This window comes from Mya arenaria, chromosome 1, assembly GCF_026914265.1.
Source record: "Mya arenaria isolate MELC-2E11 chromosome 1, ASM2691426v1".
Taxonomy (NCBI): domain Eukaryota; kingdom Metazoa; phylum Mollusca; class Bivalvia; order Myida; family Myidae; genus Mya; species Mya arenaria.
In genome coordinates, this window is record NC_069122.1 from 35,397,399 (window position 1) to 35,418,270 (window position 20,872).

Sequence of the window (20,872 nt, forward strand, 5' to 3'; positions counted from 1 at the left end):
ATCAACTGGGTATCCAGTACGCCAAATATCATTACTCGGAGTTCTATGTGTCCACCGGGGACGAGTAATACAATTTGTCCTGATGGTTGGGATATTGTACAGATATTGTTACAGTTCCTGTGTGACTTGCAAACCTTCCTTTTATGAATGGTAAAAAAGATAACCAATAATAACCAAGTAACAGTCAAATAATTGGGTTGCAAAGACCGCTTCACCTCAATCTTACAATTGCAGGTTTTTAATCTGCAACGGGATCAAAATTAGCACATTTAATTTAAGTCTGCAACCCTGCACTGGTAAAGTGCTTTTTGGGCTTGCTCAAATTCTGGCATTGATATACCAGGGCTTGTTTAAAAATAAATGGCAAGACCTAAACATAAAGTAATATTTCACACTTTCATATCTAAAAGTAACATTTCTAATAACTGTCTACGCAAAAGTATAGTTGAAGAGGCCATTTGGGCCTGTGGACTAGTTAATTCCATAAGCCTGGTTAAAGCTCTGCAGGCTTATAACATAATGTATTGAACAAGGCCTGAAATAGTACAAGGCCATTGGTCTGTTGAATTTGGATTTCCTACAGGCCATACGATAATTAGTCAGCCATGTTGTGAATGGGGCCAGGGCCTTTTTGATATGTAAAAAATGTGTTGTCATTTTGACCAATATTGGGAATACATAATAATTTTGCTTAGAAATGAACAAGAATGCTTTAAGTATTAGACTGAAAAGATAAAGGACTGTTATAAAGATTGTTTCTTTAAGAATACACCAACACTCCTGTACAAAATTAGTTTGGGGCCAATTGTTCCTATTCGGGGTCCTATTTTTTTTCAAAACAAAAATCTGGAATTTTATTAAAGCATTGGAAATTGATCCAGATTTTGCCCATAATTAACTGATCAGAAAAACAAAAGTGTTCAACGCTGAACTATCACATAAACATGATATTTACTGATGTGAAAGCATCCTATAACAAGTCCATTTACACAATTATAGTGACAGTAAATAACCCTGATGTTAAATGAAAATAGTACTATGATTTTGGACATTTTCAATGTCTACTTTAAACTGAAAGTCAGGAGTCTTATGGATATTGATACTTAAATCAAGACTTCAAGTGTACAGTATTACTTAAATGTTTAATTTGATTTGGCATTTAAATGAAATGCAACACCATCAGACTCAACCTTAAATAGCTATTTGAGCATTTATGATTTATTTCAGGTTTCTCGATATTTTCAGTCGTGGGTCATGGGACCCTCACTACTGACAAATTTCTTCAAAAGTTTATTTTTGGTGTCCAAGGGATGCACAGTAGGTTAGAAAATGGTGTCAAGGACTCTGGTTTTCTGCCTGAAGGAAATCTTTAATACTTGTATTAGTGTAGAATTATGGTCATTTCGTAACCTTTCAATTTCGTAACCGCTCATTGTTGGCGTAACCATTGTGTTAGTCAATTCGTAACCGTTAAGAAATCAAATGGTCATATCGTAGCAGTTGACTTTACAAAATAAGTTTACTATAAGTATAAAACATAAAAAATTGAAGTTAAATCTAGTAGTTGTATTCCTTCTTTATTCCTAATAGTGTAGTGCGATTTGCCAATAAACTCTGAAACTATGACAAATAGAAACATTCAAACTAGCTATTATTTATGTTGCGAAGGAAATATTATAAGTAGGCTGAGTATTAAATGTTATATTTTTTTAATTCATAGATGTTTTACCATTGAGAGGAATTGTGACCTTAAGCCAATATTTTTAAATATATAGACCATATAACTTTAGACTTTCATTTTTTTCAAATTGCATAGAAGTATTGTAACATGTAGTGAGTTTGCCGAATGAGAGTATGCGCTTTTTATATGCTTATTGTATTAAAAATGTGCCGATATGTTTAATTTTGTATCTTGTTATTGGAAATTAATACCATAACTAATAATTTTAGGCTGTTTTTTGTCGGTTTCGGATATAAAGTATGCGGAATGGAATATGGATCAATTGAGAAAAAAACAGAACAAAATTTTGTTAGTTTTAAACAATTCAAACAAATATAGTCAATGTAATAGGTCAAGAATGACCCTTGATCATTTATGTAAACGTAATTTTACTCAAAAATACATCGCAATCAGTCTTAAATTATTGTTTAAAAGTAAGCAAAATGTAAGAAAATAATTAACATATTTTGGTAGTATAACAAATCATTTCTAATTTACCATGATATATATATATAAATCTAATTACTATTGAGTAACGTAAATTATTGGCTTGTTATTAGCTAGAATTTGAGTAATGTCTCCCAATTGTTGTCTTGGTTGCTGTGCCATATACATCAAGGTTCGAACAATACACTTAACTAGGTGCTAAGTCTACTTTTTATCACCTTGTTAAATGGTGATTACCATATGACCAATTGATTTCTTGACGGTTACAAATTGACTAACAGAATGGTTACGAAATAATCAAGATGCAGCAGTTACGAAATGGTTAGGTTACGAAATGACCAGATCCCTGAGTGTACCTGAGGAAATAAGACATCAAGATTCTCTTAGGTTTTTTATATCAATTTTAATAATGTATTTTTTAATTTGATTCAACTAACTAATAAATTGACTGACCAATTAACAATACAGTTAACTTTAATATACTTAAAATCGGTCCTCATCGAGTCAATGTTTCTTTATTGTTGGTTACTGTAAAAGAAACAAAAATGTCATTGATGTTGAGATAATTTTACCAGGATGCATAAATACATGTACTGCGTTTATTCAGTTGTACTTTTCTTGAAATGCCTGTAAATATACAACATATGATAAAGGTTTTCCTGAACCCATGGTTAATTCTGGCTTGTGTTCATTTTGATAACTATGGTGAACATTTTTAAGGTGATCATTTTGATCACTATTAAAATTGCATCACATACTTTCAAACTAAAACAAAACTTTTACTAGTTATTAATTATGTTTGTTAAAATAAACTCATATTTCAAAAAAATTAATATATATTTTCGTTTATTCATTTTTTTTGTTAATGTTCAGCAAAGTATTAAGTACTATCTGTGAATTCTATCAAATTCCACGTCACGAACGACTGACACTTGGTGACACTTCTATTTTATTCTGTAAACCTTAAAAAAAAAATGAAGATAATCTCGGCGTGAACTTAAAGAATAGTCAACAATAACAAGAAATACCACTCTTACAGTAAGGAAGCAGAAGCTTTCTGCTAGTTGTTTCCGATGTATTTATTGATCAATACTGTTTTTCGGTTCCTAGATCAATTTTAAGAGGATGAATTTACTTTAACGCCGTATGTTGTTTCCATATTGACCGAAAGAAAAATATTGAGAAGCAAGAAATGGTCACGATCATCAAAGCGCTGAGTGCACTGGATGAGCAGCGGGTAGAAATGATCGAGTGACATACCGCAACAGAAGACAGGAGCAAACTATCGAAATGAATTTAATTTTTTACTGAGGCCATCCCGGCAGACTTATGAAAAATATTTAATTTATCATAATGACGTGTGATTTTAGTCACACGATTATTATTTCGGATGATCAACATCACCTGGTACGACTAAAATATATGACATATTCGTTGCAGATGTATTAAGTTGAATCATGTTTAAATAGTGATTAATGAATTCATTCAATATAATCATGGCTGGGAATCGCACCCCAGGTTTTGACAGGAGTATTCTACTCTCCCGGGAGCGGGGTGCAGTGTCGTCAAATGTAGACAACTTTAGGTGTTTTTGTTGCTGAAGAAACATAATCTATTTAAAAATCATTTAAAAAACGCAAGATATATTTTAAAATGGATTTTCATTTTGCACTAGTCTCTCCGTCCATGTGAAAATTACCGACGTAAAAGGAGTTTCTCACTATTTGTGATTTAAAGAAACTTTCATTGTTCTTTTCCGGTATCAAAATATAATATATCTGGGACCAATAACAAAATCGTACTCCCTTATGATATAGATCGTCCTAGTGTGAAATTGATTGAATTAACGTTTAAACTATTAAATATGTACACTGGTGACCACTGGGGATTCTAGAACCGGTAATGCTCGACGAAAAAAAAACGAGCGCAAAGTATTGTTCAGCGCCAATGTTGCTATCAAGTGAAGCCTACAAAATGATCGTTTTAACATTGAATCACGACAAGACTGTGATTCTTGCGTTGAATTCAAGGAATATTATAGACTCATACCCTTAGCAGATTAACTTCCTTCTACAAACATACCCTTCATGGACTAAAGGCATTCCGAACCGGATCTGGAAAAATAAGGTGGTGTTTGTTCGAGTTTCTGAATGAATCTAAGGTCTAAGTGGTGACTCATATGGGTTAAAGGGCTGATCGAACTCACGAAGTGGCGACTTCTTGGCAACATATCTTTCTTATGCCATTTATTTTTTAGTTTCAGTCCGCTAAGTGCTTGCAAGTGTGATGTGTGTCGGCGATTTCATAAAAAGTATATCTAATTAATAAAGCGACCGAAATTGACCAAACATCGTTTTTGGAATTTAACAAAGCAGTCCAAAGTTCGATTCAAACATTAGAAATGGATTATGATAAAGATAAGGAATATACTGACCCACAGTATACACCGCGCTTAAACAACCAAAACCAAAACGTCTTTTCAAACAGGAAAAGTGTGTGTTATTAATTTTAAATACACTTTGAGTCGTGATGGCGCCACGGTGGGATGAAGCCATACTGTACAATGTAACATACTAGCGTGTGCAGACATTGGAACAAGATGCAGAATGACACTTTATTCGTGCTTTGCTAACATGGATGACGAGCACGTACGTTTGCAAACAGTAGTACAGTATAATAATATAATGAAAAATACAGAACAAAATGCAAAATGACACTGCATTCGTGCTTTACTTACCTGGGTGACAAGCACGTACGTTTGCAAACACTATAACAGTATAATAATACAATGAAAAATACAGGGACAAGCCCAGTAGTTAAAAATATCAAAATAAATCCTGGTCATAAAGCCATATCAAATTGATAATATGCATTTATACATGTTCGGGTGGGTTGGTTTTCAGCTTTCTGAATAAAAAGACAATTTATATAACAAAACTATATTTTAAGCAAAAATAATATTTTCTAAACTTTATTAATTAGAACAACAGTTATCTGAGTTAAGAACTATATCATTTACAGGGAGAACATTTCTAGACGTCAATAATACCACCAAAGGGCCAGTAAGTCCTTATGCAATTATATTTTAATAATCCAAATGATCCCAAACTAATAATACATGAAGTCAGGATGCATCTATTCTAAAAAATGTGGCCAGTGTTTTGAATTAGAGTAAATTACCATAAATTTGGACTGCGCCGCGTATGCATTGCTATGGTGATTTACCGTAAACATTTATATTTAAGCTCGTGTTTATGGGCCTGCAAATGTATCTTGATACATTGATTAAAATTAGTGAACTCTGATATCAAGGGCATGATTAAATTTTAGATTAAATCTGGCCATGCTATTCTATGTAGTACTTAGTATTGTATTGGCTTAAGTATGTTAGTGTTATATTGGCATGGATTAAAATCACACTGCTGCATGTTTGAAAACTGAAGTAACATAAATTTTTAAGCATAATTTAGCATATACATGTATGGAAGTTGTCAATAATGTAAATTGTAAACATATGGTCAGTTCTATTTGACAGTTTTTTTGTTCAGAGAGTTCCAGTAAATAAATTCAAGTGATTGGTGACATTCAATGTTGCAATGCATGATATTTATGTTGAATAAAATATGTTTAAATTAATAGATGCACACACGGTAATCAAATTAAGCATTCAGCTTGAGCGGAGTTGGTACCATTGGAACAATTTATCGACGCATTCATAAAGCCTCTGGCATACCAGTTCTTGCAAATTTATTTTAATATTAATTAATTTTGCGTTACTGCATTGTGCTGTTCTTACCTTAGGCATGCGATTGTATAACATACTATTGTTCATAGATTGACTTACATGTATTGTAATATTCACCCGCAGATTTTAAGTTAGTTGGAAGCAGCTTGTGCATGTAGTTGATTCAACTGACAGATTAATGTTTACCTGAACAGTTCTGGTAAGCATGTTTGGCATACATGTATGACATATTTTTTTTTCTTTACTGTATTGTTTATTTCAAATATTGTTTTCTTATATTTGAAAATCTATTTTAATGGTCTTAGAGTAGGCATGTTACAATTGTGTGTTTTCACCATTTTTAAATCGTTTTAATATCGTTATTTCATCGAAGTACATTCATCAAATTGAAACATCAGCCTGTATAGATGAAATATTTTTCTTTAACAGAGAACTATTTATAAATGCAACAAAATCATGAATGTAAAACCATTAATGAGCGGAAAATATATTTATGTTTTGCAGCAATATACACAATGAAGCTTGTCACGATGATGATGTTCATTTGGGCCTCGTTCTCACTATTTGACATGCGTACAGAATGTGCAGTTGTTCCACGCATGCGCAGAAACTTTTGTTTGCCAACTTTCTGTGTTGATGCGATGCCTATACCAGGATCGCCTTGTAACTATTGCCCATCAGGTGAGTGTGATTCGTGAAAACTAATGCGTAAACATTATGTAATTAAAAGAGGAACAACACCAAAAAAATTACACTGCCAAATTATTCTATCCAATGTAAAAAGAGAGAAATGAATAGAAAATATGGTAGCCTTTGAACGAATAAACTCAAATACGTAACATAGAATAAACAGCACTACTGTCTTTCTACTGTAAACGCGCCACTTGGAATGATATTTTTAATGTTACGTTATGATGATAAATAGTTTATTACGTTGTCTATTTCTTTTCAGGCCGCACATGTGTAACTGCAAGCGGTGACGTCATCATGGCCGGATATAAACACGTGATCAACGGGCGAACGTGTTACTGCCGACCCGAAACAAGCGTTCATTGGAATATAGCCTGGTGTAAATAGAGAGAACATGTTACATTTTCAGTAGATTGATATGCTATTATATATTGATGTTGTAATAAATGATTGGTATTGGAAAAAAATCGTGCTTTTCATGTTATGCTACTGGTTTGTAAAACATACTGAATTAAAAAAGGAATAAAAGTATTAATTGTTTAAAACAGTTGCTTAAATTGTAATCAGACATTTTCTGAATATCTCACAGATACCCAATTTAATAATATTCTTCATATTATTTGTATAACATAATAATTGAAACAGTCATTCTATGCCTCAGACCGTGAGACCGTCAGAAGTTTTTTAGACAACGGGGAAAGGAACATTCATCACTAGTGTAGTACTTAGTGTTGCTGTTAATGTTTGCATGATGGCGGTTTTAGCGTTAGGTCTGCCCACGCCCATCAGCTGCGTTAGGCTTGATCCCGCGCGCGCCGTGCGTGTTCTCGAGACTTCGCTGTGTGTATTTTTTTTATTCAAAGACGGGCACGAGTTCGAAGATGAGCGACAGGTTCTGTAAGGTCAGTTTGCTTTCATTTGATCATGGAATACAAAAGCTCGCCAACCGTTGGAGAGAGTAACGTGCGCCGTCAAACAAGTTTACAAACACCAGATAGCTGAGCTTTCGGCGTAATGAAACAAACACCAACAGATCCCTTCAGGGAAAAGCATGCTCGACCATGAAGGGGTCCACTGGTCTTTATATACACTAACTTCTCTATTCTCACATAGCCCGGGCTTTGGTAATTTGCATATTTCCTACCAAGTTTACATCCGGTATGAACGTATTTCCGTTTTATACGGATTATTATTATGAACGCACCACCCGCCGCTGTAGACCTCTGCCGCCTACAGGGGACTGTTACACTTCAACCATCAGGAAAGCAGAGCTTTAACGATTGTTGAAGTTCCAACTTACTATGCCTCACAGGACAGCTGAGCTTTCTAGCAAGTGCATAGAAGTGGAGACTATGAACGCACATCCGCCTATAGCGGACCGTTACAAGAGTAAGAATCTTCATAGTTGTATTTTTTTCGAACACCATGCTGCTTAACTGTAAGGACACCATTCGTGTCGATGTGATTCATCATATAACTCAATGAGATGTGTTTCAGGAGCTTACAACACATGAAGGTCAATGACACAGGTCGGTAATTGCTGGCTTTGAAGCGATATTTTCTCTTGAAAAATGCAGACGTTTGATGAAGATGTGACAGGAGTATAATGATATGGGAATCATGACAAAATCCTTAACCCGGATATGATGTAAACTTGCTGACTAGTTCCTCAAGCACACGATTGGTATTGTTGGTTTAAATATTTGCTGTGGCAACTGGTTCTTTACGAAGTTTTCCTCCATCTTTCTTCCATAAGTGTACAGGGACCACCCACTCTGGAGGATCTTTGTCTTTCAGGGATGTGAAGTTCAAGGCACAACATTCTTTTCGATTATCATTTTGAGGTCAAGTTCAAGTTTTCAATAAAAAAATTAAAAATCAAAACAAAACAAAACAACTACAATCATAAAAGAAACCTCGAGCCGGTTGCCTTTGAATGGTTTTCTATGACCATTCTTCTTTTTGGTTTTATTTCTTTCCTTCGATTTTGCAACGAGTACTACCCGAGAAAGCACAGTGCAGTCGGTTTCTTTGCCTTTGGTTTCTGTTAGAAGAAAAGAGATGGCAGCTGCCCCGATCGAACGAACGGGAATTGTTCAAGATGAATTAACAGGTGTTTATCATTTTAAGTGTATCTTTTTTGTGGGTTGAAAATAAGCTAGGTAGTGAAATTGTGTGTAGAATTCGGATACACTAGTTTCGGATCTTAAATTTATAAGTTATAACGCGGATCTATAAACCATGTTTAGTTAATAGGTCCGTGGTTTTAAATTTCACATTCTCGCTATTTATAATTTTATATTTTGATGTAATTTTATTACGGCTAAAACTAAAAAAAACATTTTTCTAGCTCAAATTTTGTAACATGTTAACATTTGAACATTAGTTTGCTATCAATGTTATGCACCAGTCAATGTTGTATAAACCATGGCTCACCCAGGTCCAGTGGTATACCAGGGATAGCTGGAGAAATGGGCCATGGTTTCACCTTTCAGGTGGCCCCGCTGTGCCGGGTGAATACGACGGTTTTGTCTTTGCAACAAAAATAGCAGGGTTACCTATGGTCCCTGGGGTGCGGAGGCATTTACCTGGGATTTTACCGTAGGGCGGGGATTTTACCCAGGCTTGGCTGGACCAAAAGTCAAAGTCCCCTTATTCCCTGGACCTGGGGGGCAGTGGTTACAATTGACTGGTGCATAATACTGCTGTACTCATGTCGCCTTTGACATCCAGTTCATTTTATTTATATTTCTTCAATGTAGGTGAGAAATTTATTCCTGCAAGCCGGCGCCCTGATGGGTCATGGAGAAAACCACGTCGAGTGAAGGAAGGTTATGTTCCACAGGAAGAAGTGCCAACGTAAGTATATCAGATGTATGAAATAAGACTGAAATTGAGCCCAACTCACATTTGCTTATTTTGAAAGAATTTAAAATATAGCACTGAATTCTTTTTTTAAATTATTGTATAAAAAAGATGTCAGACTTTCAGTGACTACCAAATAGGAACTACATCGCTTTTTTTAACCAATTTTGGGCTGAAATTTTTGTCCACATTCCCAGTGATAAATCATATATACTTTTGAACCTAGTGTGAAGATAAAATTCCAAATTGTGTGATATTTTTTGTCAAAAACTATTTTTCTGATATTAATTTTTTTAATTTGACACTCACATTGTTTTTGTATGAAATAGTTGATAAATATACCTTTAATCTTTTATGTCTATTTTTTAAAACCAATCTTGTTCATTTCTAGGGAAATTTTTAATTTCCAAATTCAGTCAAAATAGAGCATTTTTACCAATCTGAAAACAGTGGTTGAAATTAACACAAGCCTGCAAGCCCTGCACTACTTAAATGTGTTCCGGGCTTGCTCAAATTCTGAATTTTTTTTATAGCAGGGCTTGTTAAAATAATTCATGCCAAGCAGTAATATAAGAATTCAGGCTTGTTCATCCCAAAGTTTTATTTCAATGACTGTGAAAAGGCCCGGCTCAATTCCTAAAATGGTAAAAATTATGGTCCGAGTCTAACATTTAAGGTTTGAGATATCTTTCATGAAAATTTTTCAGAAGAAATTAAAATCAACATACAATGTACCTTCTCTGATCAAGTATTTGAAGGAATCAAGGTATATAATTTTTTGACATTAGATAAGATCACTGACACGACAAAAACTATTCTTTAGGTATGAGAACAAAGGTGTTCAGTGGCAGAAAAGCAGCATGTCTTCCCTTCCACCGGGCCTCAATCCTGATACAGCGCCACAAGCAAGCAACAAACAACCATCAGAAAACACAGATAACATGTCTAAGGCAGCAAAAAAGAATGCCAAGAGAAAAGAGAAGAAAAAACAACAGGATGGTCAGACAGTGTCGGTAACTCAATCAGGACTTCCGGTTGTGAATATCTCAGAACAAATGGCTAGAACTTCTTTGAATGCTAAAAAAGACAAGGTTGAGGGTGACAAGCAAGACACGCTGAGGAAAGTCAGACAGTTGAGAAAGAAGGTGAAACAGATTGAGGACTTGGAGAGAAGGATAGAGACAGGGGAGTTGAAGCAACCAGAGAAGGACCAGCTGGATAAGATCTCAAAGAAACAGTCCTTAGTTGATGAGATGGAGGAGTTACAATTGGAACTTGATGATTGATTGTTGGATTATGTAAAGTTTTAACATTTAAGTGTTTTAATTTAGATGCTGATTGTTTTAATTGACAATCAATTTGATGAGATAGAGGAGTTACAATTGGAACTTGAAGGTTGATGATTGGTTTATGTAAAGTTTTAACTTTTAGGTGTTTTAATTTAGATGCTGATTGTTTTAATTGACAATCAATTTGATGCGATAGAGGAGTTACAATTGGAACTTGAAGGTTGATGATTGGTTTATGTAAAGTTTTAACTTTTAAGTGTTTTAATTTAGATGCTGATTGTTTTAATTGACAATCAATTTTAATGGAGTTGAAACTTGGTGATTTATTTACAGAAAGTGCATTTAAATTGGAAAGCTTGGATGGAATTGTATAACATGCAATTAAAAAAGAGTCATGACCGAGAAATTAAAATATGAACTTAACATAATGCAGAATGGTATATAGTTAGGGAATCAATACATAGTGTTTTATTGTCATGTTTTATTTCTTAAACAATCTGTGAGTTCGTGTATACTTGATAAATAATGTAGTAGTTGATATTTAAATGTATCATAATTTTATTCAATGTAAATACATGTAAGGGTAGTTGTGAAGTAAGGAAATGAATATGTCCATATAAGACTAAACAAGTTTTTAAAAAAAACCACTGTACACAGTGATTAACAGTCCTGGGGTTCGTTGAATTTAAGGTCTTTAGGCGTAAAGTGAAAAAACCTTAGTCAAGTTAAAAATAAAAATTTACCGGTACCTTTAGACTTAAATCAGACAATTTAAAACACATTTGAGGAAATGAAAGAAGCTAAATTGTTGCCAGTTGTGATGTTCCTACCATTATAAGATTTGTGGAATTACGACAAAGATCCTCCAAGGTGTTTATACAGATGTGTATATTTTAGCATTTTATTTGATTGGTGTGATAATTATATTTTATTAACTGATTGTTATTACTTACATGAATGATTTTTACCCATTGCAATGTAAATACAAAATGAAAATAAATAGTAAATGTAAAATAATATTGATGTTTTTTTCTATGATGCTGGTAAAAGAGCAGATTGAACCCTTTCATGTCATGCGCACAGAAATCCTTCTATGATAACAAAGGTTTTATATATTAAATGAATGTGTTATGAAGTAAACAATGGACATATCTGCATTGAAGGGACTTAAGTCACAGTTTAATATGATGATTTTAACTGTTTACGCTGATATTTGAAGGGTCGGGAAATTGTAACACTGCCAGTGATGTAAACCATCAACTCATTTTTCACGTGTTTGAAAGATTAGCAAATATGGATACAAAATAAAATCAGTTGAGATTCTACAAGACTTCCAAGTGTTGTTTTCATAAAGATTAACATGATTGTAGGGTCCCTTATACTCTTAAACCCTTAACCAATCACAGATTCAGGGATGGGGGATGCACACCAGTCCTGCTAATATTTTCTCAGTGAACTTTTTATTATAAATATGGCAGAAAAATATTTAAAAAAATACTGTAGAATGCCCAATTAGATACCAAGTTTTTTTTGCATAAGAATCCCAAACCTCTGAAACTCGCTTACACCACATCTTTTTTGGATCTAGGCAGGGGTGGACGTCAAAGTATAGCCCCCTTTTACACCAAATCCAAGATCATGAGTATGAACACAGTTGTTTAAGAATATAATAGAGCCTTAGAGGATTTTTATAATAGCGTATATTAAGTGCAAATAATGAAATGGTTTGAAGTTTAAAGTGTTGAGTTGATAAAAACAATAAAATGGGTTTAATGATTGATTTTATTAATACAAACTAATAGTTAATTTTAACCTGTCACAATGATAGTAGTAGTATTTAACCAAGCAAGCGTCTAGTTAACACAGAGTTTGTTTACATATAGCAACACACATAATTTTGACAGTTACATTGAATTGTCATTTTCTACGTTGAAAGCAATAAAATGGGTGATCGTATGGTGCATATGAAGTTTGGAGGAAATGCTGCAGCCAGTGTGGACGCTTATCTAGAATACAAAAGGTAGGTGATCTAAAATATTGTCACGAGAATCACAAGCAATATGCATGTTTAAATAAGTGTAAAATCTAGTAGAAGCTTTACTTTGTGGTAATCATTATAGTCTAAAAAATAGACGTGTTATACGGGATTCTTCCAATCCCTAATGGTGAAGGATTTGCCATATCAAAAATCGTAAAAAAAAACGTCAAAGTATCCTTCAGTAAAAGGTGTCTGCAATTTGGACTAGTAATTTTTACTGAGTTGAAGCTGGAACGTACTGTCCAGTAATGTTTAAAATGTGTTGTCAGCAACATTCTGAGAAAGTACGATGAGACATTTAATTTGTTCTTTTTTGATATTTTGGATGTATGTCATATCAAATTCGTTAGAAAACTTGACATACGATTTTTTGGACTACATGACACCTTAGTTCCATAGACTAACGCAGTTAATATGTTAGGCTGTAAAACTCATGTAGATTGCTCACGTGCTGTCTTAAAAGGGTAGTAAGGTATACAACCCACACAATAGCTAGTTACTTAATCTCTTGCATTTGCGATGATGTTTGATGTTTAATCACCACATATAACTTTCATATTTCTTTTGGAAAGTGTATTACATTGTACCTGCTGATAAATCATAACACAATGATAACATTACTGTATCAGGGTGTGCAGTGTGTATTTTTGTTCGTTATTTAAACTGAATTTGGATGTGAGATGAACAATTTTGCAATCTTTCAATGTTCCAACAACCTGGTTGTTATACTTAATACGTATCATGGCGTATGGCACAGTATAATTCCATATGCATTCTTTATCTAGACATAAAACCCTTTCAAATGCTGCCGAAATAACATGGGCACACCAAGCATTCATTGTTTTTAACTTAAGCACACATGTACAGTATAATACATATACAACCTGTGCGAGTGTAAAGTTTTATCGTAATATCTATCTTGTGTCAAAAGTGACGAAGGCAAAATCTCCATTTCCGGGCGAAAAGGGGTCGCTTACCAGTATGTGTCAGTTTCATGCATGGATATTGTTAGTATTTACGCATAGATAAAACAATCGTTATTTTTTTCAAATCAAGAATGTGAATAATTTAGTATCTTAAAAATATTATACATATCTGTGATCATTTGAATTACACATATATAGTTCATCATATTTTTGCTATCTTTTGTTCTATTGTTTGTCAAAAATATGTTGAATAAATGAACTTTAAACTGTCTTCGTCAATACTGTTTTGTACACAAGTATATAGAATGGATATTGGGTTCGCGAATAGCTTTCTTTATCAATGTAAAAATTGTATAGAATTTCAAATAAATGTCATGTTGCCAAAATACATGAATTTCAAACAAGTCTATTCATTGTTTAAACTATATTAATTTCACGGCGCAATACTATACAGTAAGTGCGAATAATTTGTCAATAATCCCATGCACTTACATCAAAGTACAATTTCAATCATAATAAAGTAAATAAACACATCAAATGGCAAGATTTTAGGGAGAAGGAAAAGCATGCATTGCAAGTTAACAAAGAATGCCATATTGAAACTACATGTATGCAAAACATTTATATCTGCAATGCAATTAAGCTTTTCAAAAGTAACAGAAACAATGACTGTTAAATTTGGTCTTTTCTTTTCAAAATAGCGCGAACAGACGACATGTACAGAATGACGATAATGAACTCCACACTATGGTGGCCAATAAAACAATTACATGGACACTTTACCTGAAACATTCAATTTAGATAAATGTTATCTATGATGTAACAGATATCTTCTTTTAAATTGCATATATTCATTTAGGTGCATTGAATTTGCTGTGTGAAGAATGTTTTTTAAATGTAAGGTAGAGCAAGACGGCGCAACAAACGACGCCAAGTGACGTTTCATTTTCTACTTTCAGGTGATTTATAGAGATTCATTAGTGAAATAAAAATAATAGTTCACCGTTCAAACTGTTTTTAAATGTTAGCCCGCTCTCAATTCCAATTCAAACGTCAGCGCGCACAGGGCTGGGACACAAATACAGCGGCGTCATTTCCGAAATGACGTTTCGTTCGGAAACAATTTGGCGCGCTTTTCTGATAAATTACAATAAACTGTCATTTCAAATCCCTTTTGGGCATAAAATAAAATTAGTACTTACACAGCTTGACCGATTTAATTTGTGTATGTTTATTTGTTATAAACCTCGTATCACATGTATTATGTGTGCAGAGTGTACAATAAACTTTGAAATTTTTTAGGCATAAAATAACAACGAAATTGTTTGTTTAAGGTGACCGGGTAAATTCAGGTTTGTGAGTGACTTATAATTATTGGTGATGAACAAATTCAAGATTGTCCAATGCTTAATGTTTTGTTAAATGAGAACGCGTATTATCTCGAAGTTCGACGAAAATAAGATTATATGAAAAATACAAGAAATTCGTGCTCCGTTCACATTTTGACGTCATCGATTTCTATCACTTCCTTCATGCCCTTAAGCCTGATTCTCAGATTGTTTTTTTACCTTATACTGTTCATACATAGACGAAAATCCGCAATCTGTTCAGACAACAGTGTTCTTGTAAACTGTATATTTGTTAACGCATCATAAGGCTCCGTCAAAGTCATGCAGTTTTGTCTTTTGTTTTACAGAATAGTGGGAGAAGATGACGGCGGTGTAACGTTTACACCAGAGCAGTATGAAGCCTACAAGAAGAAAGTGCTTCCCATGGTATGTGCAAGAGAACTAATGGAAAAGCAATGTCAGTTTGCTGTCTCATACAATCTTTGAGTACAAAAAATATGAAAGAAACAACGACGTATATCCCGCTTTTACCATGTTTTTAATATGGGAAAACTTCTATAAGCCGCGAAACACGATTTGGGGCTCTTTCACACAACTATTGATTCAACTAAACGAGGAATTGGTAACTTTCAATACACTTTGTTGTTGTTCTTCTTCAGTAAAATAACTTCTTTTTTACTTATAGATATATATATAGGTTTACCATATGGTCGATTTTTGCAGCGGATGAAAAATCGCCTATTTACCGCCTGGACGTCGTCAACTGGCATGGACTGTAATCTGATTGGTCCCCAGCATAACTGTTTCTGTGAACATAGGTCAGTTGTTTACCATCAGTGCTGTAGACCTTATTAGGGTAAAAAAACACCAGTATGGAATGCGTGGGGCAGTCGTCAGACAAGTTGACTAGTACTACAACAAAATTGAAAACTTTATAGGTAACTAAAATTGTACATATACTTAGTAAACCGACATTTTGGCCTATAGATGCCTATAATTCTGTCTGGGACCAGTGTTAATTGTGATTAAAGAAAGAAATCTTTGAGGTAACGAATTTGATAATGACCAGGAATGTTATTTAATAATCAGGTACCATCAACATAAGACGGACTTTGAAAAAATACCCACGGAACGTCCAATCCTGCTCCCATGTAAGGTGAAAGGTTGTGGTTGCCGGAGCTACCACTTTGTCCCCAAGGTCGGTACTCAGCCCATCCGGTGTTCCTGCAAACATTTCTCCACAGATCACTCAGCTGTTCCGCCACACAAATGCAAAACAGGTATGCATCTTTTCCAAAAAAATGTCATGGTTTTGTGAAAGCCCTCGTTTCGTCTTCGGCGTCGTCGGCACCGCTGTGCAAAATCTTTAACTAATACTCAAAAATGGCTCAATATATTCGAATACAACTTGGTATACATGTTACCAGAGAGAATACGCTCATTTACAGCAGGCCCACAACTCTGGCTGTAATTTTTGTCCTCTTATGTCCCTTGTTAGACTGAAAAACACACAACCCAGACGAGTGCTGTCGTTTGGAGAAGGAATTTTCTTAAACGCTAGTTACTGTGAGCCGTTCTTAGAATATCGTTGCCAATCCTAAATACTGGCGTTTTCACTCTTAATTACATAGCTATTGGTATTTTTGGTAAATTCCGTTTTACGGCCATTTTGTGTGAGATAGACAGTCCAAATAAATTCGTTCGCTCTTTTGTTTGGAAAAAATAGCGCTAAACTTTTAATTATATAAATGGTTTATAAGTTGTCTGGTTTTCGAAGAAAGAAATTGAGGTAACGTCGTTGTCGGCGTCGGCCTCGTCGTCAACCTATCGGAACATCTCGGTCACCGTCTATCAGGTCAATGCCAAAAATGGCCGAGTTGTAAAGATTGTCCGTCAGCGTGTTAAGCCTTTAACTTTGGTCATAACTTAAAATGGTTCAAGGTATTCAAATGTGCACAAACATACGTTACTGATAAGCCAACGTCACACATTAAATAGAACATTTCTATGAATAAATCAAACACATATTGTTCGAACTGACCAATCAAAACCCTTTAAAAAAACTATCACAATACAAAAAGTGATACGTTATTTGGCGCTCGTACCTTAACTTTTCAGGCAGGTGTACATGTGGCTGTTTCACCAGCACATTAACCTGTGGCTGTGGTCAGCCATAATTATCCAACTCAATATGATTGGCGACGAAGACATCGTTGAAAGTTTCAAAGATACTTCAGAAATTAGTTCCACTGGTACGCTATTCTAGGCTTTACCAGTCTTCCACACCTTGCTTCTCACACATTCATGATTGTTGTCTAAGGAATGGCTGGAGCTGCTCATGGATCACTCTTGTAGATTATCAATTTCTGTATATCCAGGCAGTTGCAAATGTGGCGGTTTCACCAGCTCCTACACCTGTGGGTGTGGTCAGCCCTACTTTGCTCACTCCATGGTTGTTGAGACCCGAGAGGAGAGGTTGGCCCGAGGGCATCCCGTGGGCCAGGACGTACCTTACCAGGCCATGGGAGGACTGACGGGGTTCTCGTCTCTTGCGGAAGGGTACATGCGATTAGATCCTAGTGGTCAGGGTATGTGTGAGTTGATCTTATTGAATTAAATTAGGTTATTCTGAGAACGTAAAGTGTATTAATTGACTTTACTGTAAATGTATATAGTACATTTGTATATATTTCTACATATTCACACATAGTTATGAGGGGTGGGTACGGACAGAACCTGACTCTCCATTTTTATTTCTCACACCAAAAAATTCATAAATCGACGAGATGTATAATAACGCTTTGTACACTACATGTATAATAGTTTCAGAACGTGTAGTTCGTAACTTACACTCTGCTTCTACTTATCCACTGTTTTGTGGTAAAACGAATATACCTGTAATTCTAATATATACGTCACTAATACCGGTATGTTCAATGACCTTAACATTATGCATGATTAATTTGTATATTTTAACAAATACTAATCTTATATTGATTTTAAGTCTGTTTGGAGACTAGACTTTAAATACCCTTTGTTTCAGGAGCGCCGCCCGATGAGTTTCTTAACCAGCCCATAACATCATCAGACCATCCGTTTCTACGTGTAAACGCAGAGTCTATAAAACAACATAAGACCAACCAAAGGGCTATTGCAGGTTCAAAAAAATTAATCAAAGTGCCATTTCTCTTTTTAAATGAAATAATATTTATTTCTTTTCTAAAGAAATACTAGTACGAGACCAACCATGTTTTGCTAACTAGTGCATTTTGTACTTGGTATTAATAATTCAAACGTGGAATATATATATAAAAAAGAAGTCATAACAATCCAAATTCAATGATAGTTGTCTCATTCCATTTGTCCCATTTTTAAGCCCGACACGGTGGCCAGGGTCCCAGCCAAGAGGAAATAGATGCTGATCTGGCTGAAAGAATGTCGGCCATGAAACGGCCAGGGGAGTCTGACATGGACTTCTACGAACGGAGATACCAGGAGAGGGTAGGTTTTAAGAATCACAAAAAGCTGCTTTTAATACCTTTGTAGCTCTGAAATAGCGGACGCTGCATTTACTGGTCCTCATGGACTTCTAAGAATTGGCAACAATGCAAGTAGCGGGCACCAGTAGATAGCATGTTTGTTGTTGCCTATACTGGTGGACTTCCTCGAATGGACTCGCATGCAGCTTTACCAAAAGTTTTGTAATATTGCTAGTAGTAGATAACGCAACTGGTAATACTGGACTACTTTAAGAATAATTACCTGGAGAGGGTAGGTTTTAACAACCGTATGTAGCTTTCACTTCTGATGTGTATCACTGCAAGTAGCAGGCACCAGTAGATAACATGTATGTGGTATCTACAAGAGAAGATACTGAAGAGGGTAGGTTTTGTAACCTCTGATTTGTATCACATCAAGTTGCATGCACCAACGTACAACATTCTACGAGAGGTGATGTACGGAAAATGTTGGTCTTAAGAACCCCAAGAAGCTGTTAACTAAAGTAGCTGACACTAATGGATTACTTCCTTGGAAGAGGTACAGCGATAGAGAAAACATGTTTATTGGACAAACAGGTGTTGATATTTGAATCCAGCATCTCAACATGTAGCACCAAAAGAAGTCGGTAATAAAACTAATACTCCTTAGTCCTTACTCATAGATTAATTCGAGCGGAGAATAAGCGTCAGTCCTCTGTAAAACCTAAACGCTAAACGTATTGTCATATCATTGTTGTCAACGTTATCGTCATTTGATTGTTGTTGTTTCCGCTGTAAGTACTTTTGTGTTGGCCATAACTTGGATATATAAGATGCACTCTTACTCCCAAATCAGATGTACCACAATTAATACAATTGTTTTCATTTATCGTAAAGGATGAATAAATAGCGAAAACAATGATTCTGAAGAAGGACACCGTGTTTAATTTGAAAGAAAACACGGTATTTCTACCTTATAACTGATCACTGTAAATCTTTTATGACCCACCAGTAAATTAATATTTGTTCATTTTCAGCTATTAAATACACGATTACATTCTTGTTATCAGTAATTGACATTTTCCATAAATGCATTACATGCATTTAATAAGTAGTGAAAGGTTTATCACTCAAAACTTGTGTTTGTTATACAGGTGTATGTATTGATTTTAAATACAAATGTCACTTTAAGGATATCCGCATGGAACTTGGTATCCATTTTAGAGATGATATGCACATGTAAAGCAAGTCTCATAATTTCTGGATAAAATATCTGTCAGGTTATGTCCCTTTTTAGACTGGATAGGTCCATTTAAGACTGGTTGTGTCCCTTTTGAGACTGGTTATGTCCCTTTAAGACTGGTTATGTCCCCTTTGAGCTGATTTTGTCCCTTTTGGGACTGGTTTTGTGCCTATTAAGACTGAAGGTGGCATGGGTTACCGTTGCTGTTGTTATTCGATCTTGCTTCACACATTTCAGCAAAAGGCCCGAACGAGAAAGAGCACGGGCGTCCCGTGCATTGCCAGCCGGTAAACAAAGAGTTGGGAGAAGAATCGAGCCTCCAAAGAAGTGATTTTGTTTATAATTGTCCCTATGGCTATATTTTATATAAATACTATTTCTCAATATGTGCTATTGTTAACATGACCACGCCTCTAAAAGCTGCACTCTCACAAATGTTATGTTGAAAGATATAGTTTTTTTAAAGTTGTTAAAATCATCAAACATCAACAAAAAGATATCATTTGAATTGACATGGGTAAATCCAAGCCTTAAAGCATTGAATCTCCAAGTGCTAGTGCAGCTTTTCGGCAAAATAGAACATTTTCTGTCACATTTTAAATTAATTATTACCAAAATATTTCTGATTTTAACTTTTGATGACATTTTATCTTTGTTACAAGAATTTCGTGTACACACACGAACTTAGTTATTTCTATGTCTGACCCTAAAAACGTGGACGAGTCCCTTAAAGGGGATAATTACACCAGAGAGAATAAGTTTATTGAAAATGTTTTAACTTTTTTGTTGAAAATTAAAGCTATAAAATAGTGAACTATTTTTTTGTATTAAAATCGAAGATCATGTATAAATAAGTATATTTATGTAGGTCTGTTACGGTGATCAGTTTGATGATTTTTTTCTTCATAATTCATTGACAAAATGTTGTATGACCATGTCTTGGGTGGGCTTGTTTGTTTAGCTTGTTGTGTTTGTTGAATAAATCTGTGTTTTATATTGCCGTTTTACTGATAAAATTTGTATTATTACCATAATATATGGAGTGTGTTGATTTGGAGGTCAGTTTGCCAAAGGTCAAGAT

At 34.7% G+C, this 20,872-nt stretch overlaps 3 protein-coding genes across 5 annotated transcripts in view; 2 read left to right on the forward strand and 1 right to left on the reverse strand.

Annotated features, from left to right (window-relative positions):
- LOC128229860 (polypeptide N-acetylgalactosaminyltransferase 5-like) overlaps positions 1–3,312 on the reverse strand; it is a 96,274-nt gene extending 92,962 nt beyond the window's left edge. For all 3 annotated transcript variants that reach the window (XM_052941741.1, XM_052941750.1, XM_052941766.1), the window contains exon 1: positions 3,205–3,312. The gene's annotated coding sequence lies outside the window, so the exon portion shown is untranslated. The remainder of the gene's footprint in view (positions 1–3,204) is intronic.
- Positions 3,313–8,594: 5,282 nt separating this feature from the next.
- On the forward strand, positions 8,595–11,767 carry LOC128234282 (partner of Y14 and mago-like). Its single transcript, XM_052948437.1, has 3 exons — positions 8,595–8,715; positions 9,365–9,461; positions 10,291–11,767. The coding sequence occupies exons 1-3, from the start codon at positions 8,664–8,666 to the stop codon at positions 10,751–10,753; spliced, it is 612 nt and encodes a 203-aa protein (XP_052804397.1). The 5' UTR covers positions 8,595–8,663; the 3' UTR covers positions 10,754–11,767.
- An 862-nt stretch (positions 11,768–12,629) lies between these two features.
- On the forward strand, positions 12,630–20,785 carry LOC128226736 (protein FAM221A-like). The gene is made up of 8 exons (XM_052936757.1): positions 12,630–12,776; positions 15,417–15,495; positions 15,793–15,887; positions 16,159–16,349; positions 17,448–17,657; positions 18,113–18,226; positions 18,446–18,570; positions 19,907–20,785. Exons 1-8 carry the CDS (start codon positions 12,700–12,702, stop codon positions 20,120–20,122), a joined length of 1,107 nt encoding a protein of 368 aa, XP_052792717.1. The 5' UTR covers positions 12,630–12,699; the 3' UTR covers positions 20,123–20,785.
- The last annotated feature ends 87 nt before the right edge of the window (positions 20,786–20,872 follow it).

Excerpts from the sequence above, each read along its gene's own strand:
- LOC128226736 (XM_052936757.1), top strand. The coding sequence starts at position 12,700 with ATGGGTGATCGTATGGTGCATATGAAGTTTGGAGGAAATGCTGCAGCC. Across the intron at positions 12,777-15,416 it reads GCTTATCTAGAATACAAAAG|AATAGTGGGAGAAGATGACG; the intron begins GTAGGTGATCTA and ends TTTGTTTTACAG. Across the intron at positions 18,227-18,445 it reads CAACCAAAGGGCTATTGCAG|CCCGACACGGTGGCCAGGGT; the intron begins GTTCAAAAAAAT and ends CCCATTTTTAAG.
- LOC128234282 (XM_052948437.1), top strand. The coding sequence starts at position 8,664 with ATGGCAGCTGCCCCGATCGAACGAACGGGAATTGTTCAAGATGAATTA. Across the intron at positions 8,716-9,364 it reads TGTTCAAGATGAATTAACAG|GTGAGAAATTTATTCCTGCA; the intron begins GTGTTTATCATT and ends TCTTCAATGTAG. Across the intron at positions 9,462-10,290 it reads CCACAGGAAGAAGTGCCAAC|GTATGAGAACAAAGGTGTTC; the intron begins GTAAGTATATCA and ends ACTATTCTTTAG.